The sequence below is a fragment of the Pimephales promelas genome, chromosome 4 (assembly GCF_988280905.1).
Source record: "Pimephales promelas chromosome 4, fPimPro1.hap1.1, whole genome shotgun sequence".
Classification (NCBI taxonomy): Eukaryota; Metazoa; Chordata; class Actinopteri; order Cypriniformes; family Leuciscidae; genus Pimephales; species Pimephales promelas.
Genome location: NC_142772.1, coordinates 43552938 through 43577155, shown reverse-complemented (window position 1 = coordinate 43577155; position 24218 = coordinate 43552938). Strand labels below are relative to the sequence as shown.

General features: G+C 34.8%; 1 protein-coding gene across 1 annotated transcript in view; it reads left to right on the top strand.

Annotated features, from left to right (window-relative positions):
- Positions 1–23284, top strand: part of ppil2 (peptidylprolyl isomerase (cyclophilin)-like 2) — a 36240-nt gene extending 12956 nt beyond the window's left edge. The window contains exons 10-20 of the mRNA XM_039659547.2: positions 539–699; positions 2780–2855; positions 3425–3531; positions 9759–9848; positions 10545–10578; positions 18212–18329; positions 19108–19164; positions 20601–20673; positions 21011–21073; positions 21161–21300; positions 22916–23284. Coding sequence (XP_039515481.2) covers positions 539–699; positions 2780–2855; positions 3425–3531; positions 9759–9848; positions 10545–10578; positions 18212–18329; positions 19108–19164; positions 20601–20673; positions 21011–21073; positions 21161–21300; positions 22916–23015 — 1019 coding nt within the window. The 3' untranslated portion in view covers positions 23016–23284. The remainder of the gene's footprint in view (positions 1–538; positions 700–2779; positions 2856–3424; positions 3532–9758; positions 9849–10544; positions 10579–18211; positions 18330–19107; positions 19165–20600; positions 20674–21010; positions 21074–21160; positions 21301–22915) is intronic.
- Positions 23285–24218: the final 934 nt, after the last annotated feature.

The window sequence follows — 24218 nt, the reverse complement described above, 5'->3', positions numbered from 1 at the left end:
ACAATGAATTAACTAAACGAGTGTATTTGTCATTTGTTTTGCATTTGTTTTTGTTAAGTCACCACCACAGCATTTATTTGATTACAAATTATTTTACTATTAAATTGACCAAAACAGATTACAATTTAAAAGAATTGTCTTCTGTTTGAATGTTATTATATATAATAAATTATTCCTTTGATGGCAAAGCTGAATTTTCAGCATCATTACTGATTCTTCAGAAATCATTCTATTATGCTGATTTGATAAATAGAAAGTTCAAAAGAACAGCATTTATTTAAAAAGTATTTTGTATTTACTGTAGCTTTTGATAAATTAAATGTCCTCGCTACATAAAACAATAGACAATAAAAATTTTAAATATATATATATATATATATATATATATATATATATATATATATATATATATATATGCCCACATGACCACACAAGGCTTCAGATAAAATGTAATCATATAAGTGTTTTTGTGAATTTGATGACTTGTATTGTGGAGGTGTCACTTTTATGAGCCTGTCCATTTTTACGTCCCCTACAGATGAAGAGAAAGCCAAACTGCTACCAGGATACCATCTAAAAACCACAAACCTGGAGACGCAAGAAACCCTAGCGGAGCTCTATAGGGACTATAAAGGAGATCAGCTGTTGGCCTCCACTATGAAAGAGCCAGAAACCAAAAAAACAGACAAGTTCAATGCAGTGAGTGTTTTAAGATATTGCCTTTCTATCTATAGTCGGTGACAGATTCTTCGATCTCCTCTTTGTCTTCATAGTTTTGTTTCTTTTTTTTATTTGTCGTAATTTTGAAGCAGATTTTTTTTAACATTTGATAATAAGAAACGTTTCTTGAGTATCAAATCAGCATATTAGAAGGATTTCTGAAGGATCAGGTGAGTTAATAATGCTGAAAATTCCGATCACAGGAAAAAATGACATTACAATATATTCAAATAGAAGTTAAATGTTCAAATTAAATTACAATTTCACAATATTACTGTTTACTACATTTCTCATTAATTAAATCCAGCCTTGGTGAGCTTTAGAGATTTCTATTAAAAACATAAAAAAGGTTTGGGTCCCAGTTACGTGTCTTGCTGTGTCTGTCTGTGTGTGTGTGCATGTAAAAGTGTCTGTGCATTACGAGGTGATTTGCCTCTCAGACTCTAGCATCATCACACAGCAACTGGAGCAGAAGAAAACGCCTCGCAGGATCCTTAACCGACCACACAGACACTCAGAGCAAGAATCTCAAGAAGTTCCTCTGTCAATTTTTTCTAAAATTATCACACCAATTAATCACTTAATGACCCCACCGCACCAATATCTGGAATTTAAATCGTGAGTTTTCGTAGCTTTCGTACTTGGTTCGAAGTGTGTTTGTGGACGTGTCTCAAGCCTTCTTTTAGCCCAGGTTGGAGTGTGTCTGCCTGTGCCCTGTGCTTTCAGCTATATTAGCTTTTCTTGCTCAGCCCATTCACAGAGTGTAATTGGCTCGACTTTGAATGCCAGTCTATCTCAGGCCTAGCTGTGCTGGATTGGTATTATGATGCTGAAATAGACTGGCATTCAAGCCCACTCTCTTACTGATTTAGCTTTGCTATTTCTACACAATACTAGGGCAACTAATGTCCCAAATAACTGTTTTCAACTAAATGTGTTTTTTTTTTTTTTTTTTGGTAAATTCTAAAAGTGGTAGATTTAAAATTTCAACAAAAATGCATTACTCATTGAGGACCTTTTATGCTACAGAAATGAAAAATGATGTGAGATATAATGTGAATTCTTGTAAAGAGCTGAGTGTAAAGTGATATGAACTACATGAGTAAGAAACCCCCTAGCAACCATCCAGGACACCTTAGCAACTGGATACCAATATCCTAAAATCACTCAGAACCTCGTAGCATTGAGGAGGTAATTTGTTATTTGGGAAATGTAAAAAAAAAAAAATCTAGTTGGTTAGATAATTTGTATAGCACATTTAAAAACAACTCGAGTTGACCAGTGCTTTCCATCATACCAATAGCATAAATAACAAAAATACAATTATATTTATGAATATACACTTACATTTTTTTAAGTAAATAATATTATTCAATAAGAATACATTCAATTACTCAAAAACGAGAGTTAAGTTTAATAACGGCTGTTCTTTTCAAATTTCTCTAAAAAAAAAGCAAGGTTTTCACAAAAATACTAAGCATCATTAAACCGTTTTAAACATTGAAGATAATTTTTCTGAATGATCATGTGACACTGAAGACTGGAGTAATGATGCTGAAAATGTAGTTTTTGGAATTAATTAAGTTGGAAACAATTATTTTAAGTTGTAATATTTAATATTTGTTTCTAACTGTATTTTGGGGCAAATAAATAAATGATCATTAGAGACTTCTTAAAATGTTACTGACCCCAAACTGAGTTTTTGCTTGAGTTTTTGCTCAGTTTGTTTTTTACTTTGAATATATTACATTGAGTACTGAATATTTAAATTAGTAAAGAAAAGCCTATTTTTTCTATTAATTTAAAGTAGCGAGTCAGCTGGGAACACAGACCTGTTGAGAAGACACATCTGCTGCACCTGAAATGCCCCACAGGAGTCCATGTACATACATATCCTGTCTGTCTTCATAGTGAATTGCTGATAAAACACTATTATTAAGTGTGATTAGGAGGTGTAAGAGTGATGTGATGCATATAAAGATCATTTAGTCGTTTCAGATGGAGATGTTAGGGCTCATTTTGTCTTCTCTGTAAACCATGTCTGTCTCTCTTTTTTCAGGCTCACTATTCCACTGGAAGAGTGTCTGCCTCCTTCACATCTACAGCCATGGCTCCAGCCACCACCCATGAAGCAGGTAATGGAAACTCATAACATACAAATCTGATAGGAACAGACCATTTTTGTTTTGAAATGCATCAGCTGGTCCATGGGTCATGGTTGATTCTTATCAGTAGATGTGCAAGTCACGAGCTTCCCTTTAGTCTTCTCTCGGTTCCTTCTCTGTTACGGTCCTATTTGAGACGCTTGCTGATTCTGACTCCATTAAGCCCACAGTCACTTTGGGAAGAAGAGTCTTCTAAATGTGCAAATAAATGTCATCCTGACTGGTGATGCACACAACAAATGACATAATTTCCCATAATTTTTGTTTATGCTGGGAAGTTGCTGCATGCATTTCATAACATTGCATCATTGCAATACCTGAAACTCCTGCCAAGTATTAGTTCTGGTTTGTAATTTAACCTCATTTTCGAGTGAGTGGCTTCAGTGTACCTCAGGAAACCATCTGGCAGCTGTCAAATTGGTCCTGCATTCTTTTTCAGATTAGTTTAAGGCTGTTATGAATGATACAGAAATGTTGTCAATACTGTCTGCAGCAAAGTCATTCATATGTAAAGAATGAAAATATTTGTCTTTTTTCAGATGCTATTGCAGACGATACTGTTCGCTACCAGTATGTTAAGAAGAAAGGTTATGTGCGCCTACACACAAACAAAGGAGACCTGAATGTGGAGTTACACTGTGATAAGGTAACGCTATGTGAAATGGTCGAACACTAATAAACCTTGGTTGTCGATAGGGTGGATTGAAGCTTTGCAACTGTGCAAGGTCTCTTTTCAGACATTTTATATGTCTGTAAACATTGTTTTGCTTGTCCATCCTCATTTGTGTTCATCTTTTTAATAAGATTTTCCCAGCTGTGTTTGACACCTTGTTTGCTGTCACACTTAATCAGAGCAAGGTCAGAGCTGACTAATTACAGAGTGAAGGATTGAGAAGCAGTCTCTGTTTATATGCCGTGGTCCACTTTTTGGAGACTTAAATCACACGTCTCAATTTCAATGCATTAGGTACAAAATACCAAAGCATTTATTTTTATTTTAACCAGTTGGTTACACAGCTGTCCTAGTAAATTAACCCCATGTCATTTATCATATCAAAAATAAACATGCTAACATTTTCCACCAAGTTTGTAAATATTTACATATTTATATAGTGTCATATTTATATTAAGTCAAGTCAAGTCAAGTCAAGTCACATTTATTTATATAGCGCTTTTCACAATACAGATTGTATCAAAGCAGCTTCACAGTGATAACATGTAAGTAGCACAACACAGATCAACAACATTGCTAAACACTAAATAAATAACCCCAACTGAGCAAGCTCAAAGCAAGCCAAAAGCAAGGCGACAGTGGCAAGGAACCAAACTCCATCAGATTGGATGGAGAAAAAACCTTGGGAGAACCCAGGCTCAGTCGGGGGCCAGTTCTCCTCTGGCTTACATTCATATTGTTTAAATATAAATATTAAATATAAATATTGTTTATGAATCAAACGGCGCCATAACATATCGCAGGCGTTGAGTCGTCTCATCACAGGCGTTGAGTCGTCTCTTCACAGGCGTTGGGGCATCCGAAATCCCCGTGAGAGGCTGGACACAAAACTGGACCTGACGAACGCCATTTTTCTCGGGACAAGTGTCCCGAGATAACAGCAGAAAGGCAGATGGGAAATAATTAGCATAGCTGATGTTCATAATAATTTCCGTTATAACTCACAAACTCTCCGTAACCCGAACTCTCCGCAACCCAACCATACGCGCCGACCCGTTTGTCTAAGAGGCTGTCGAGCCCCACTGGTGCGTTAAGCAGTTTCAGTGGCAAACGGTTCCGTATGGCATAACAGAGGACTAGAAGGTAAGCATTATGTGAATGCTTGACTAAAGAGATGCGTCTTTAATCTAGTTTTGAACTGTGTCAGCGAGTCAGAGGCTCGGACCGTATCGGGAAGGCCATTCCAGAGTTTTGGAGCTAAATGCGAGAACGCCCTCCCTCCTTTACTGGACTTCGATATCCTAGGAATGACCAGAAGCCTTGAATTTAGTGATCTTAAGGAACGCGGTGGATTGTAGGGCGAAAGAAGGTCCGTTAAGTACATAGGTGCTAAACCATTTAGGGCTTTATAGGTCAGTAGTAGTATTTTGTAGTTGATGCGGAACTTAATAGGTAACCAGTGTAGAGATGATAAAATCGGTGTTATATGATCATATTTTCTTTAATTAATTTCATAATTTAATTTCATATTAGTACGATTTTAATTTTAAAGAAATTAATGCTTTTGTCTTCATTTGCTTTTATGCTTGAAAATTAAATTGATCAAAACAAAAGAGACAAAGACATTTATAAAAATTCTAATTTAAATAAATGGTGTTTTGAATTTTCTATTTAAAAAATATTTACATATTTATACTAAAGTTCAAAAGTTTGGGATTAGTACGATTTGAATTTTAAAGAAATGAATGCTTTTGTTCAAAATTAAATTGATTAAAACAAAAGAGACAGACATTTATACAAATTCTAATCTAAATAAATGGTGTTTTGAATTTTCTATTTAAAAATATTTTAAATGATTAAATTACCTTTTTATATTTTAAAATAAATTAAAAAAAATAGCAAATAATTATTTTAAATTGTAATAATATTTACAGTATTACCATTATTATTATTGTATTTCTGATCAAGTAAATTTAGTCTTGGTTAGCACAAGAGACTTTAACTTATATATTAAAAATATTAAATATTAAACACTTTTTTAAATCTTAGGAACCCCTTACTTTAAAAATGTATAATTTATTTTACATTTTTAAACCTAACAGACTTTATGAACCGATTTGGTTTAAAAATGGGCTTGTGCTGAAAAATTTCTTTGTTTTTAATATTTTGTATGGTTTCTATTTTGTAAATAAATTTTAACTGGTTTAAAGGTGCAGAATTTTGGCAAAGTCTTTTTAGTAGTCAGTGCAGGAAATTTGTTATATATAGCCCTGGTTTCACAGACAGGGCTTAGATTAAGTCTTAATTCAATTAACATTTAAGTAGCTTTTATAAACATGCTTTATAAGAAACATAACTAGTGTGAATCTTGAGACAAAACAATGGCAGTGACATATTTTAAGATATGTAAGTGCAAGTTGCTTTCAGTTAAAACAGCTCAAGGATGCATTTTAGCCTTGGGCTAGTTTTAACCCCTGTCTTTGAAACCAGGGGAAAACAATTACACTTTAAAAGAGTACACACTGGTCCTGATATTTATAGATGGAGCAGGGGTGTATGGCCGTCTTGTCTTTACATGATATATAATTCATCATTCAGAGTCACACTGCATCTGCTGACCTATATAGGTTGACTCTCTATTTTTCTATTTCTCATTCTTATGTTGTCTCGTTTTCCTTGCTCTGTTTTCGCTGTTAATGTCAGATTCAATTCTTTGTGTCCGTTTCTAATGTGTTTTTCCTCTACTCATTTCTTTTCCTTGATGTGCTCTGTATCCCACTGAGCTTGTAAAATCATCCCTGCCATAAAACACTTCCTCTGAAAAATTGTGCTGGTTGTGGCCTTGTGCTGGCAGTGAAGCGTACCCATAGTTCAGTTCTCTCTCCTCAGCGTCCCTGTTCTTATTTATGTGCGAGCGTGTGCCAGGCTCTCACTCCTGGGTCAAAGCCGCTCGTAAATCACTTTATATCTATCATTTAGTGTTCCACTTTAATACGGTGCAGAGAAACTGGTGAGCTTGGTCTTCACTGACTTTAATTACATAAGATTCTGTACATTTAAATCACTTCACGTTTTTTTTGTATTTTGGCACTATTATATCACTTTACTTGAATGCTTTGGCTCAGTCTTGCACAAAAGCAGCAGATTCATTAGAGGGATAGTTCACCCAAAAATGTTATTAAAGTTGTTCCAAACCTGTATGTATTTCTCACTAAAGAAGAGATTTTGAAGAAGGCCATTTGTTAGGCCCCATTGACTTCTATAGTATTTTTTTCCATACTATGGAAGCCCATCAACTGTTTGGTTACCCATATTCTTCAAAATGTCTTCTTTTGTGTTCAGTTCAAACTCCGTTTTGAACCACCTGCGGGTGAGTAAATGATGACACAATTTTCATTTTTGGGTGAAATATCCCTGTGATAACATGGGATAAAATGATAACGCATGATAAAATGCCCTAATTTGGTTTGAAAATTCCTTGAATTTTAGATTTACATTTAACTTAAGTTTAGGGAAAAGGGAACACATTGTAAGAGCTGAAGTCTTTGTCCTATTCCAGCTTAATGTTCAGAATAAGACAAACCCTTTAGAAGTGTGTGTGTGTGTGTGTGTGTGTGTGACTTGGGAACCAAGGTAAACTGCCTAATGGACACAGAAACAGCATTTCATGGTTTTCATAGTCCTAGTGTTTTCATTGGCTGTGTGCTTGTCAAATCAGGATAAAGAGAAGAGGTCACATTGATAAGAAAATTACCCTCCTTTTTTTCTCCCTCCCTCCTGCGGTTTGCTTGCATTTGATTTGTGGTGCGATGTTTACAAAGTAGTGGCCTTTTTTGACTGTTACACTGAATCTTGTGAAAGGATAAGACAAATGTCGTCATGATCACATTTCGCTCCTAAATAAAACAGAATTGCTAAAAAACTTTACTTTTAATAACATTTAAGCCAATTGTTAATGTATTACTGTTAGAAATACAGTAATGACTTAATACAGACTTTCTAAAATGAATCAAACAATACCATATATAGCCTATATTCACATTACAGTTTAAGTAATATTCATTCTAGGGCTGTGCAAAAATTAATTGTGATTAATCGCATCCAAAATAAAAGTCTGTGTTTACATAATATATTTGTGTGTGCTGTATATAATTATTTTGTATATATAAATACCTATGCATGCATGTATATATTTAAGAATTATTTGCGCTTAAATATATATCTGTGTGTATATATATATATATATATATATATATATATATATATATATATAAATACATAACCTATATTATATAAAAATAAATATTTTAAATATTTTCTTAAATATATACATGCATATGTGTGTATTTATATATACAAAATAATTATATACAGCACACACAAATATATTATGCAAACACAGACTTTTATTTTGGATGCCATTAATCACAATTAATTTTTGCACAGCCCTAATTCATTCACTTATTTATTTTGTATTACTGTAATAAGAATGTTTAAAAAAATGGGATATTATTATTTTTAAGTAATGCCGAAGTCAGTGCATAAAAATCTTAATAGTTTAAAGTAGGCTTTCAAAATCTTTCATTTTCATTTGCCTATGTACAAATGCCCTCTTGTCAAGGATGTACATTTTACAGCATTTGTTTTTTCTTTTAGTGGCATTTAGATTGGAATGTACTTTATGTAACAGTGTCAGGTCTAGATGGAGCAGATGATTGAGATCAAGCTTGACAACTTTATTTTTGTAGGTGTTTTGTGTGTCTGTGTGCTTTTCATGCATGAGTGTGAGACATTGAAAGCTTGAAGTTTTTAAGTCCTGAGATGCTTGACTATGGAAGCTTGTTTCCGCCGTTTTTCGTTTATTTGATTAATTTTAACTTTTTCTCTCGCAATTGACTTTCTCAGAATTGCATGATATAAACTAGCAATTGTTAGTCAGTGTTTTTTTTTTTGTCCTCAAAATAAGACTTTATAACGCGCAATTTCAAGTTTATACAAAAACAAGTTTCCATACTTGACCTCCTCTCAGGGTAACTTATAAAACTTTAATGTGGAAATTGCTTTGGCATTTCCCAATGTCTTTCCTGAGCACAAAATCAGTTTATTGACTCAGGTTTTATTTGAAGAGAGGGATGTCTGATCGTCATAGAAACGAACAAATAAACATTTACACTGCGGGAGAGGAGTCAACTCCTTAAACTTTCAGGGCTATGGTTTTTTTTTTTATATAAGTAAGCACTTCTCTTCCGTAATAACGTAGCAGATTCAAAGCTGCCAGATCTATTGCAAACAAACATAATTGTTTATTGGCCTTTGTCCCACAGACTGTCCTTGTGGTAGCACACAAGGGATTTGAGAGGCTTGTATAAAAATAATTAAGTCATCATCTGAAGTTACAGTGGACACTTCCTGTAATATTCATAAGTTGTTGCCAGCTGTAGTTTCAGTAATGTGAATGTTTTTGCAGAAGAAATATAATACAATTCACCCCAAATATCATTAGAAAAAATAAGTTATATTTTGCATAAAGAAGATTAAGCCTATTTTACGATCATTAAGATCTTAGATTCTTGATTCATTTTCATGATAATTTACAGTTTTCTGTAATATAATAAAGAACATCCTCCTGCCCAGACTTTTTATTTTATTTAGTGCGATAAATTATTCCATGATGTATAAATACTTTAATATTTCATAATTATAAAAATTAATTCTTAATTTTTCTTGAATTACAGTAAAGTTGTTTTTGTTTATTTTGTTTATAAACAAAATGGGGTCAAATGTCACAATGAAAAAAATCCTAATTGTCCAAGATAGATTTCTCTTTTTATTTTAAATTTCTAATTTATTTGAATATTTTCTAATTTGTGGTGTATTTTACTGTACGTGTTCTTGGCTGGTTTCATTAGATTCACCCTCTGTAAGAGCTTTTAGTTTTTCCCAGTTCCTATAGATTCAGTAGGTTCATCTTCGTGTCCAAAGAGCTTCAGAAGAGTTTCTTTATTGGTTATTCATGTGATTTGTATGGTCTGACAACAAAGTACTTACTTACTTACTTAAATGTCTAAACATTTCTTCAAACTCTCTTTTTTTTAATTAATTTACCCTGCTGTTATGCAAGTGTTATCGTAATGACAAGACAAACCGTTTTCATAAATCACATTTCCTGACATTAAAACTGATTTTTTTTTTTCTTGCAGGTCCCCAAGGCGGGAGAAAACTTTATTAAACTGTGTAAGAAAGGATATTATGATGGCACAGTATTCCACCGCTCTATTCGAAATTTTATGGTAAATAAGTTTCACTTTTTTATTCTAAAATGTGGCCTTTAAATTAATTTATTTTAAGGTGTTACCTTGAATGTAATGTGTGTGTGTGTGTGTGTGTGTGTGTGTGTGTGTGTGTTTTTGCTAGTGTTAGATAACTACCAATCTTTTTATATATATATATATATATATATATATATATATATAGTTGAAATATTTTAATTGTGATTTATCACATACTTAAGATAAATTATGTATGCTTAATTTCACAATGTTTAACGCGTTTATATATAGTCATCATTTGCTATATCCAGCAAAGTAAACTGTCAGATTGAAGGGTGATTCTCACAAAACTGTATTTTCTAGAAATACATGAGAGAATTGTAGGAGTTATCCTTCTTATTTTATTTTGATTTCTGTGTAATTTCACTATTTTATTTTATTGGTGTACCAAGAAATTACATAGATGTGAAATGATGCATGTGTTCTTTCCAATATATTCCTATATTGACAGTATCGACTCTTTATCGGCAGATACTCAATGTTCAATGACTCAGATCGAATTTGGGGCACAAAAAAACTTGACCGGTACATCAGTAGTAATTGAAGTATATTGCTGTCCATTTAAAGCCAAAGAATTAGCTTACATTTTTTTTATTATGTTAAATGTGGCATTTTAATGTTTCAACATTAATGTTTTTTGTTGTTCTTTGTTTTCAGATTCAAGGAGGAGACCCTACAGGGACTGGCACAGGTAATCATTTTAACATTTGTTCAGAATCACTTGCGCATAACATTTGCAACATGTTACTGTTACCTCCAAGATAAATATGACACCTACCTACTGGGTGACTTAAAATGATCAGAAAAGGTTTTTCTAATCTAGTGGAAACAATTACAGGGCGTTTAGTCTTTCATAAAATGAAGAAAAAAAAAGCTCTAATAATTGAGGTTGACTTTCTTTATCATATTCAGTTGATCAGATGAGATTTTCATTGCTTTCTCAGACTTTCTTGAGCTGTCTAGACAATATGACCTCAGCTTTCTGAGTGCCGTTTTGGTGCACATTTGCGAGGGTCATGTGTGTTAAAATCTGCAGGTTCAACTGAGGAACAGAAAGGGTAAATAGCTTGTGCACTCTATTTCCTTGAATGGTCTTGTACGCATCTAAAATTCAATCCCATAAAAAATGCACCAGCCTCACCTGACACTCTAGTGTACAGAGAAAGATTGAGAGCAAGAAGTGAAGAGGGAAGTAGACCGAATGATTTTTCATGAACAGAAAGTGAATTTAAAGTGTTGAAGGTCAGAAGCAGCTTCTATCTTCCAGCCATTCTCACTCATGTATTATCACGCACACTGAGACTAGATTTGCTTTTGCATTTTGCCTAAAAATAGGTGCAGATAGAGGGAGAGATTTAGCATCAGAGCAAATTGTGGATTGCCTGCCCAAAATATGTGCTTTTAGTCACTTAAGTGAATGTTAATGGATGTTAGAGAAGAGTTTGCAGTGTCCTCAATCCTTCTCCATATGTGACACTCCATGTACAATAGGTTAATTAAAGCAATAAGCCCCTTGAAGCCGTGATTTACAGTGAATTTAGAACAGCTAAGGGGTGTTTTTAGGCACAAATGGGAGCGGAGAAATTCTAAATTCACTGTAAAACAGCTTCTAGGGCTTCTTTTATAAAACGGTTTCTCCATAAAAAAATATTAATTTTAATATTTATTAAAGCAACACATGCAGCAACAAAGAATCACTAACGGCAGTTGCGCAGTAATACTAATGTAATGCGGTCATAATTTACAACGGCTTCGAACGCGGCTCAACCAATCAGAATCAAGGACCGGAACTATCTGAATGATTAAAAACACATGCCCCTTTTTGTAAGGGAATAGTTCAAACAAAAATAGAAAATCATCATTTATTCACACTATTATGTTGTTTCAAACCAAGCGTGCCACACAAGCCCACAAAAGTTAAGCCAAAACGTCTCGATCGCTCCCCTGTGACCGGTCCTAGTATAGGTTATAACCCCCGCCTCCCCATGTCATTCAACGGGACGTGAGACCACTAAACAATTAAAATACACTTCACATATCCTTTTTCCAAAGACAGTTTCTATCATTTACTGTAGTTTATATCATGCTGATGTAATTCCAAGTGTTTTTTTTTAAACAAGTTTGAATTTAGTTCGTTATTTGATGCCATAAAAACGGTGCTGTGACATCATGATTGACAGCTGTGATTGACAGGTTCTCTGTGTGAAGTAGTCACCGCTGAAGCACCAGCGGACTTTTTTTCATAATGTTGACTGTGGTAGAAGTTGTATTTACCTTATTTTAACGAGGTACTGCAATCAGCGGACATCCTTAGAGACAGAGGCCACTTAATGAAAGTGCGGGGCGTGTGCTTGCGTTTGATTCAGCGAGAATGAGGTCGCAGCCTTGATTTCGATTACTTCCTGCTCACGACTGTGCATGACTGGTCCCGAAAACGCAAAGTGCGCAGACTCACGTCCCAAGATGTCAGCGTCATATCGAGACATTGGCGGCTTCAGTTCTCTCTGATGGAAAAGAGCGGAGGAGCGTCGTCCATCTTTTTTTACAGTCTATGAAAAAAACGTTCAACTAATTTCCTGACTTACTCGTTTCAATATAATGAAAGCAAACAAGGACAAAATTACAAAAAGCACCATAAATGCATCCTAATATGGGTGTTATCTAAAGGATATTTTCTAAAGTCTTGAGTCGTATGATTTTGTGACAAACAGACTGAAATGTATGTTGCTGTACACTGAATATTCATCCTAGTTTTCCTTTGGCAAGTAGTGATGTCCAATGTGGGAAGGAATCAGTTAGATCTAATGAATCTAATCTAATGAAATGAGTTATTTACTCAATAAATGGACCAATTCTGATCTTGAATGATTCCAGTTGCATCAAATAACTTAAAATCCAGGCTGTTTCTCATTTAAAAAAAAGTATTAAATGACATGCAAAAATTATTGCATGGACACTTATGATACTTTTAAAGAGATTTAAATGGGAATTGCATTGAAGAATGACCAGTACATTGTTAAAATGCTTCAGTAGGAGTCATAAAGGTTTGGACCAACATGAGGGGGAGTACATATCTGAGTAAAAATATACCTTTAATTATGGACCATTAAGAGAGATGTTCTGATAAATGTTTGCGTCATACAAAACCATAATACACTCAGAAAAAAGGTACAAAATCTGTCTGTGGGGGCGGTACCCTTTTAAATGTTACTAATATATGTACCTTTAAGGTTTTAATATGCACTTTTAGGTACTAATGCATCTTTTTGGCTAAATAAGGTACAAAGGTGTACCTTTTGTAAAGACAGCTTTGTATTTTTAGCGTCAGTGTGTAACGTGGTTTAGTTAATTTATTTTGAAGGCTTTGATCATGTGTTCAGCGATCCCATTTTCCTCTATTTAGCTGAAATATTGTTAATATTAACCAAATTATCTAAATGTGTTTTGGATGCGGCAACAAGTCACAAGTGTGACAAATCACACAATGTTCCTTTTGGCTCGTTTCCACTGAGGGGTACGGTACGGGTCGGGTACACCATGATCAGGCTTGCGTTTCCACCGCCAGCAGTACCCTTACTTGATAGGCGTGGTATGCTGGAAAGAAGCGATCGACGTCATTTTCGCGCGAAGAAAGTGACATAGTAAACAAGAATGGATGACAGACAGCAGATCTTGTTCTTGCTTCTCGGCATGTTTGTCACTAGAAACAAGCGCTGGCATTAGGCGTTTCCAAGAAGCCAACGCAAAGTCCGACTCAGGAGAATGATCCCGAGGACGCGAGTCCAGTAATGCTGTTAATGGAACAGCGCGTTCTTGGATGCGGCACTCTCCTCGCTCTGCAACTCCGGTTATCTCTGTATGTTCATTTTAGGCAACAATAAAACGAAATATGTTATAAAACACCACTCTGCTTCTTTTCGATTTCATTTCAATACATTTTAAACATTCTAAAGCACATAAATGTGGTTCAGGCAACGCATAGCCTATTGATTATATTCACTGCATGTATGTAACGTTATATTTATAACAAAACTAAATATAAAACAACCCGGCCTCTTTTCGTTTAAATTTAAAAATATTAAACATATTCCAGGCAATGTGTAATGCAATGTATTGCATATCGCATTGGTACAAATGTTGCAAATAAACAACAGATGATCTTGTAATAAAATAAAAAAAAATGACAAAACTATCTCTTTTTGTTGAATTTCAGTTTTATCAATAATAGCCATTATAAAAGTATAAGTAAAAGGTACAATAAGATATACAGTAAAGCTTTAATAACATAAAGAAACAATTCAGTCAGTCAAATAGGCTACAAATTCAGCGCCGAAAGATATGAAACTTCACGTAGCCTTCTGCCAAAACTATTGGCCAGGGAACGAATTATAGATTCACGAGACCAAAGATCGCCTGTTAGGTTTATACAAGACGAACTATATCTCATGTTTAGAGACGTCCGAATCAGCGGCAAACATCAGAACGACTAGCCGAGGAAACGCTGTTCCAGGCGGGGGACACGAGAGCGAGCGTCCGGTGATCGCTTGGAATGGATCTCAGTCAAATGATCATAAATCTATAAATAAACCACAGATTTGAGCTTTAAAAAACTACTTTCTCGCCTGAAAAATTCTTGCAACTACATTTCGTGACAAAATAACAGTAGAATTATATTTCAACTGTATGGTTCTAATGCCCTTGTAGCACGCGCGAGTGAAGATACTCTGTCCACCAATCAGCGTTCTGCAGTGAGTCTAGCTCCACCTTTTAGTACCCTTTCACTGTGCTAGGTACCCCAACGGAAGGGTACCCAAAAAGTGGTACGGTACGGTTCGGCTTTTTAGTACCATTCACAACTTTTGACAGTGGAAACGCAAATAATTGCGTACCGAACCGAACTGTACCGTACCGTACCACTCAGTGGAAACGAGCCATTTGAAGAGATGCTGCGTTCTGTAATAATGGTGCTCTGTCAGGCTGTGAATGAATGTGCAATGATTATGATTCTGCTGGATTCATCTACACAATTAAATCAAGGCTTCTTATGCAACGGTTTAGTGTGTGCGGTAGAAAACATCACAACTCATGTTGACATCTGTGACGTTTTGAGATGTGTATGGTATAAAGGTATACATGATTGGCAAAGGAAAGCAAATAAGTAAAGGCTCATAAAATCTTTCCTATATGACAAAGAAAATAGTTTCGAAATATGATAGAATTTAGTTTTGAGGCAGTCATCGGCTGTGATGTACTATATTTATCTCTTCATTGTTATTTTGTTAGAATTATGGCAACCATACAATTCTATTTATAATCTTTTTAGTTACATGATTTGCAGTTAATCATATTAAAGGAGTAGTTCACTTTAAAAAAAACTTTTGCTGATAATTTACTCACCCCCATGTCATCCAAGATGTCCATGTCTTTCTTTCTTCAGTCGAAAAGAAATTAAGGTTTTTGATGAAAACATTCCAGCATTTTCTCCATATAATGGACTTCATTGGGAACCAAACGGTTTAAGGTCCAAATGAGTTTCAGTGCAGCTTCAAAGGGCTTTAAATGATACCGGACGATGAATAAGAGTCTTATCAGGCAAAACGATCAGTCATTTAAAAAATACATTAAAACTTTTTAAGTTTTATAAGCACAAATGCTCGCCTTGCTCTCTTCTGTGATGCGCGTTCGTGACTCTCCAAACGAACTCGTTCATCAAAACAAACGAATCATTCAACGAACGAAATGACTGTTCATTTTGATAAACGAGTTTGAACATTTGGACCTTGAACCGTTTGGTTCCCATTGAAGTCCATTATATGGATAAAAATCCTGGAATGTTTTCATCAAAAACCTTAATTTCTTTTCAACTGAAGAAAGACAGACATGGTTATCTTGGATGACATGGGGGTGAGTAAATTATCAGCAAAAGTTTTTTATTAAAGTGAACTACTCTTTTTATGACAATCAGTTACACATTTTCATCTGAAATATTTTTTTTAATTGCTCACTGCCGCCTCAAACACGAAGCTTGAATTACTCAGTTGCCTTTGAATGAAATTAATTTTTTTTTTATGGATGAGTCAAAGGACATGATTTGTTATTTATTGCAATATAATAGAATAAAAAAATACTAATTAATCTTAAATTTAATGTTAAAATGATTTATTCAGCTCTGATTATTGCTATTCAGCTCTGCTTCCAAATCATTTAATGGAATAATGACAAGTCAAAAACAACATGTTCAGAAATGTCTGGACAGCTGTAATATGTTTTGCCCATAGACTTCTAGTGCTGTCTCATTTTATAATCCCCCGCATACCACAGATCCTTGGATTTAACCATCTAGCTCTGGATGTAGTCCCTTAGGTGCTCGAAATGAAGAAATAAATCACTTTTTCTCGCCATTGTTTTTAATCACGTCAGCCTTGTTATTCTGTCCGGTTGATTTTCATCCACTTCCTAAAACCCCTTTTTCCCCTCCCTTTTTAATCAAGTCTGTGGCGTGGGGGTAGGAAATGTCAGCAAGGGCATAAATTATGCAGAAATGTCACCTGGGGAATGTTTATGAGGGTGTGCAGAGTTTTCAGAGGTAGATTGGTGCGCTGTAAAGCCGGCGCTCCGTGACGACACCAGCTGCTGGACGTTAACGCCGACCTGCTCTTCTACGTCTAGAGTCATGTGCGGAGACTCTTTAAGAAGTACAAAGATTTCAAAACTCACATGACTTTGTGAATTCAGTAGGTGCAGGTGTCACAGACATCCTCAGCCTCACACACACGCGATCACTCGCTGAGAGAGCCGCATCCAGCGGAGCTTTTGATTGAGCGTGATGAAGCGTTAATTAGTGAACCTGATTTGGAGGTCTTTGGCATGAGGTGTGTGTATACGGTGGCAGAAGACGATGTCTGTGCACTGTGTTCATTTTAAACATGATTTGAAGTGATTGAAAAAGACAATCTGGGTCAAGTTTAGTTGTTAATATTTCAGTGTAAAATCTGTAGGAAGGATTGAATCGTCTAAAAAAGTTTAAAAGATTGTTTTAAACACCAATGCTGCATTTATTTGATTAATGCAGTACAGACATCAATATTGTGAAATACTATTATAATTTGAAACAGCTCTTTTCTGTTTTAATATATTATCAAATATATTTTATTCCTGTTATCAAAGTTGACTTTTTAGCATCATTACTCCAGTCTTCAGTGTCGCATGATCCTTCAGAAATCATTCTAATATGCTGATTCGATGGTCAAGAAAAATTTCTTATTATTATCAGTGTCGAAAGCAGTTGCGCTGCCTAATATTTTTGTCGAAACCGTGATCCATTTTTTCTTTAAATTATTTAATGAATAGAAAGTTATAACATTATACATATTTAACATTATAAATGTCTTTACTTTTACTTTTGATCAATCTACTGCATAATTTCTGATCAATTTAAAGCAACACTATGTAAAAAATTTTACTTTAAAATAATGTTTCCAAAATCTTATTACTGGTTCATCAATTTGTAACAGGGTGAAAGGCACTTCTGCTATATCTTGACAGGGTCTGTATTGCTTTTACTGGCACTATGGGTTCGGGTAGTAACACGTGCACAAAAAGAACTACAAAATTCGGCTGCTTTACGTCAAGCGTTACAATAGTCATTATTTCGTTTCTCTTCATTTCTGATGATGCAATACATCATCCTTTCATGAAATCATGCAACATACTCTACCTTGTCTGTGGACATCGTTCATTATAAAGCCGTTCCTGGATAAACAACGAGCCTGCGTGCGACGGTAGGCTAAATTATTTACGACGGCGGTAATGGACAATTTCGTTTCCAACCAGTAGGGCGCCCAAAGAGGAAAAGTTCCATGGTGTTGCTTTAATGCATCATTTCTGAAGTATTAATTTATTTCAAAAAGTCAGAAAAATCTTACTGACCCCAAATTTTTGAAAGGTAGTGTATGTTTTCTTCAATTGAGTATATTGCTGGCACTATAGACAGGACAAAACCCCAAAGACACTGAATGAGGGACCTGAGCCAAATCTGGGAACCAAAGTATGTTTTTGCCACCCTATTTGGTGCTGCTAGTGTCATAGAAATGACACTACATTTAAACTAATGTGCTTCTGTGTGTGTACATGTATTTATTGTTTTTGTGTTGTGCTGAATCACTGGATTTGTACTTCCAGTGTAATTATAGCAGATGTGATTGCACATGCAGCAGGGTTGTTATTGGCCAGGTGTCATGATGTGTTACTCTTAATCTCATACAAATCATTAATATTCATATTTTCCCTCCTGTCGAACCTCTTTCTGTCGTTGTGCATAACAGGAGGCCAGTCTTTCTGGGGAAAGCCGTTCAAGGATGAATTCAGGCCTAATCTGTCTCACACGGGTCGTGGGATTCTGAGCATGGCTAACTCAGGACCCAACACAAATAAATCCCAGTTGTGAGTATGCTTCATCTGCTCATTACAGTGATTGTCAGGCAGCATCAGACGTTCTGGTTTGAGTTTGTTCTAAATCCCTTAAGTATTAAACTTCTGCAATTATTCCAGCCCAAACTTCTGAACACACAGACACCATTCAAACTTTGGAGCCACTGTAGGATACTTTAGTTTTTTATACACCTGTTTAAGATTCGGTTTTGAAGATTAGCCAACACCTATGATGTCATTCTAGTATTTGAATACTGAATCCTTGTTGATTTTCTTATGGTATTTGCATACTGATTTGAGAATGGTCTTTCTTGCATTTAACCCTTCATAACCAGCACATTTTTTTTGCCTCTGCAAGCACTGGTGTTTTGATCAATATATACAAATCTAATTTAAATATGAATTTACCCTTGCATTTAACCCTTAATAACCAGCAATGACAAATGGGAAGAATCAAAGCTTAAATTTACCTTTTTTTTTTTGTTTTTCTTTAGTTAGTTGTCAACTAAAGCAACATTAGTATTATATTTTAATTTATTTCAGCTTTAATTTTTATGATTGAAAAGGATTTTAATAGTATTAGTTAAAAAAACAATAATAACATTGTTTAAAAGCTGTTGTATAATTTGATAAGACCTAAAATATTGCCCACCGATCATATGGATTGTTTTAAATGCCCTTACAAGCACTGGTGCTTTGCTCATTACATACAAGTCTAGTTTAAATATAAATTTACCCTGTTAGGAAAACTCTCGGTTCACATAAGAATATTTTTCCTGTTGTCTTTCAGCTTTATAACATTCCGCTCGTGCGCATACCTGGACAGGAAACACACTGTGTTTGGAAGGTACGTTTATTTATGGATTTGTCTTGAGTAATAGATTTGACCTGCGTACATTCACATCCCTCAGAGTGCATTAGCTGTTTGCAGCTGTGAATGAGTTTCTCGCTTGTCCTGAGTGGTAATAATGAATCTCAACATCATAAAGCTATTTTTGGGTACCTTTTTTTGGTATATTCTTCATTTGGTCAGCTTTCTGTGTGTGTGAACTGAAGTCCTTCCTGGGGGAAAGCTTGTCTTCTGTTGAATCAGAACATTCCAACACACACTTTCACTCTGAGGGAAAATCTCTGTCCATTTGGCATTGAGTGGAAACCCTTGGACTCTAGCTGTGGAATTCAGAGGCTTGTCCGCGTAAGCCTGGACTAAACTGCTCTCATGCACCCCTCACCCCACAGCAGCAGAAAGTCTTTGCACTTGCTGAGCACGTGCAGTGAGAACACACACACTCGCCCCTCCACCCTCAGCCTATGGGGTACCTAGAAACCTGAGCCCATCTTAAAGAGGAAATGTCCCACAGGAACAGCTGTGCAAAGAGAGAAAGTTCACAGCATGTGCACATATAGCTCTAACACACAAACAACGTTATCGATTTGTTTTGCACATTATACCTTTCAAAATGTTGAGATTGGATCGAGTTTGATCCAAGATAGCACAGCTTGGCACTGAATCATCACTTTTTTAACTTTGCAACTTCAGCTACTTGTTAAAGAAACAGTTAATAATAAAAAAAGAGAATACTTTAATATTGTTTACTCACCCTCATGTCGTTCTAAACCTGTGTGACTCTTCTGTGAAACACAAAAGGAAGAAAATGAAGTGCACAGTGACTAGGGCCTGTCAAGCTCCAAAAAAAAATGGCAAAAAGCAAGAATTGATCACAAAACATACAACTTTAGCACAATTTTCCGAATCTTTTGAAGCCATTTGATAGCTTTGTATGACTGAAGTTCGAGTCATTATTCACTGAAAACCAGGTTGAAAGTGTTTTATTTTAGTCATATTTATTAATATTTTCATTTTCTTTAGTTAGTTGTCAACTAAGGCAACAGTAGTAATATATTTTAATTTATTTCAGCTTTAATTTTTATGATTTGAAAATGATTTTAATAGTTTTAGTTGAAATAACAATAATAACATTGTTTAAAAGCTGTTGTATAATTTGATAAGACTTAAAATATTGCCAACTGTTTTAAACGTATTACTTTATTTATTTTTCGCCCCTCTTGGAGCATAACAGTTCAAGTAAATTGTATAATGTTAATTTTGGGGTGTGCTGTTACTTTAAGAAAAGTTCAAAATTGTTGGCTACACTGAAAGGGTTTGATCCAGTCTCATTAGTGATATTATCACCACTTGGCAGTTGGCACTGAATACTAACTCATTTACTCTTTGCAGCAGGATTTTAATAGGATTTCTGTCCTTCTCTTGCTCTCTTTTAGAGTGGTTGGTGGTTTAGAGGCTCTCACAGCGATGGAGAATGTTGAAAGTGATCCAAAGACAGACAAACCCAAGGTTATTTTATTCCATTTACTCCATCAGAAATGCATAATTCGTGTCAGCAGTGTAGGGTTGTGCAACATGCTTTATGTTGACTCATGAAACCTCCTGTTTGTTTATATTTTTCCACCTGCTGTCAAATCCCAGAATGCCAAAAGAGAAAATATCCCAATTAAAAAGACATTTATTCATGTTTTTTAAAGCATTTTTGTCTGCTTCATGTAAAATGCAAACTGTATTTTGAGTTTTTGAATACTTTGCTTTTCTTTGCCTTTTAATTTCTTAAACGGTAATAGCATGCAATTAGGTGAAGTGTTTATTCTCAGTCTGAATTTCTGTTTCACATTCTCAGTCGGAGATAAAGTTGCTGAGTGCTACAGTATTTGTGGATCCGTATGAGGAAGCCGATGCACAGGTCAGCATTTGTGTGCATGTTTATAGTCAGTGTCGTATTTGTTGTTTTCATGGCTTGCAGTCGATGTGACACTGTGTGTGTGTTTAGATTACAGCCGAGCGAGAGAAGGAAGCGCAGAAACAGGAGGAAGAGAGAGCGCAAACTTCTGCTTCGGCCAAAGCAAAAACAGAGGACAAGCCTAAAGTCTTCAAACCAGGAGTGGGCAAATACATCAACATGGCTGCCACGTGAGTTCACACACACATCTGTGATGATGCACTATTGCTGAATATGACGACTTCGTAATATTGCAAGAGCGCTTTGATCTTTTATAAGGCATTGCATTGATTTATTTCTCACAACAGTGACAAGGTTCTGGTAATGTAACTCATATTTATTACCTCTATAAGGATCAAATAATGATCATTATTAAAGTAATAAATGTGAGTTAAATTACCAGAACCTTTCCTGCAAGCACACAAGTAATTCGTTTTGAGTACATGAAGTCTGTTGACTTTTATAGTCTTTTGAAATTTGCTCTGGTAATCCTCATATTTACCACAACAAGCTATTTATTAAAAGCAATATTTCACTGTTTTATTTCTGAAATAAAAAGTTATTGGGTGTTATTTATCAAAAAGTTATAGCTGTTGAATCTTCATCATCAAGGCAAAATAAATGATTTAACCTGAATTGGTGTAAAGAATCTTGCAAGCTACAGCAACGTGAGGAAATTAGTTTTTGTCTTTGTAATATAAAAAAAAAAATGTGTATATATATATTGCGATGCATGGATAAATGGATAGATAGATGGATGGATCTATCCAACTATTATATTTCAGTGGATGTTACTGTTTTAAATTATTAATAATTATATAATATATGGCTCTTTCAAAAATGCATTTACCAAAAAAAAGTAATTTTGGTCAAAAAAGTTCTCGATTCCTGTACTAATGTATATAGTCATTAAATCAAATCTTAAAGTCATATGGCAAATGTGTGTGTTTGTGTGTCACTGGTGAGGGGTTTGTCCCACACCACAGCAGGGCTCAGGATATGAGCACAGTTTACAGAGAATGGCAGGAGATCTTTCTAATTATCGCTCACAACCCCACTGTTAAACACACACACACACACCCTAACACACTGACTGACTGTTAAATAGACAAGCACATACATACAGAGCAATGTGAACACCTGCTGCCCACACCTGAGATCTGGATCACACACACACACAGGGTTACAAACTATTTTTTTAGTCGCTGTTAAATCTTCAACATCAAAGCAAAATAAATTAACCCGAATTTGGTGTAAAGAATCTTTCAAGCTACTGCAACATGAGGAACTTTGCAATATTTCAGCTCAAAAAGACTCTAATTATTGCTTTGAATCAAATTTTGGCCAATATTTACCATTAAATAAGCTTAAAAAAAAATTCAAAGAACTTTCAATTGAGGATGAAAGAAGAAAATGATAGAAGGAAGATATTTAAAAATGATAAATGGGAAAATAATGTAATAAAATTAATAGTTTGTTAGTGTAAAAAATAAAGTTTTTTAATAAATGCATTTGAACAGGCTGTTTGTGCTACTGTACCTTTAAGACGACTTTATGTAAAAGAGTCCTGTCATTGGCTAACCTCTGCATGTGAAATGAGCAATAAGAATTATGTTGAAGTTCCAGCTTGGTTTCCTTCAATAACAGCCTCTTTGCAAAGTCTGCATTTACTTTGACAAATTTACACAAAACATTGTGCTCTGAAACGTGCCAAACAAACTGCTGAGGTCGGACTCGCATAATCACTACTGAATCAGTTACACAAACCTAATTAACTTTAATGTCTAATTCACTCTCCTTCATCAGGAAACATTCCCACCCAGATGGTGACAAACCCTCCACTAGCGAAGCTCCTGCCAAGAAACACAAAGCCAAAACAGGTTTTGGAGACTTCAGTTCCTGGTAGAACCACCTGATTCTGGGTAAAATATGCCATACTGGACTGATCTTATTCTGTGCTGAGTTTGCAAACCTCTTGCTCTTTCCCCTGTATGTTTTCTCATTCGAAAGTTTTTGTGCTTTAAGATCATTGATGTGGCAGGGATTGTTTTGTTCACTCATGTAGTTTGCTCATCTCTTGATTTTGAGCCCTGTAAATAATCATTGTTATTTTTTACATATTAAATGATTGCATATAGGGATTAATAAATGCAGTTTGTCATGTTCATGACTCGATCTTTTAGTTTGCTTTTTTTGGTAGTATAATAATAAGTGTTGGGGGTAACGCATTACAAATAACGTGAGTAATGTAATCAGATTACTTTTTCAAGTAACTAGTAAAGTAACGCAATTAATTAAATACTTAATGTATTTAGTCTCAGTGCTGTTGACCTTCAATGATCCAATTCAATCATACTAAGCAAAAATAACTTTAGTTAAACTTTTTTTATTGCTGAAGTAAGTGTGTTGAACTTTATTCTCCTGCATTTGTTTGAAAGGTTTGTTTGAGCTGCTAAGTCAGTTTAATGCATTATTACCGGCGTTAACGCAAATGCATTTTAACAGCGTTACATTTTTTTTTATCACGCTGATGTGAATTCTCCGCCCCCTCGTTAATATCAGGACCTCGTCAGTATTTCTTTCAACCTTTTATTGATGGACAGTGTTGCATTGTTTGAGAGATTATTTGCTCCAAGTGAGAATGTTAGTGTGAAATTGAGCACAGTATATGCCAATATTGTTTTCAATAAAAAAAAAAAAAAACATTTGCATAAAGCAAGCCAATCCACTTTTCAATGTTTTTAAGAGCATTAAAATGAGAAAAAAATTATGGGACAAAAAGAAATCAAGAGACCTTTAGAATATAATAGATAAAAATGTGTGATTTAATTGTGTTTAATCGTGAGTTAACTGTGACATGAATGCGATTAATCGCGATTAAATATTTTAATCGTTTGACAGCACTAATTGTAGCGCATTACTTTTAAAAGCAACTTTCCCCAATACTGATAATGAGAGTGTTTCTTGTATCTCATTGACTAAGAGTTCGGACCAAAGTCGTATGAAATACAATTATAATACAATTCTAAGTTATGAGTAGCTATTGTATACTGTAGACTACTGTTTTTTATTTTTAAAACAAAAAGTGTGAAAAGTAAAAATTATCATA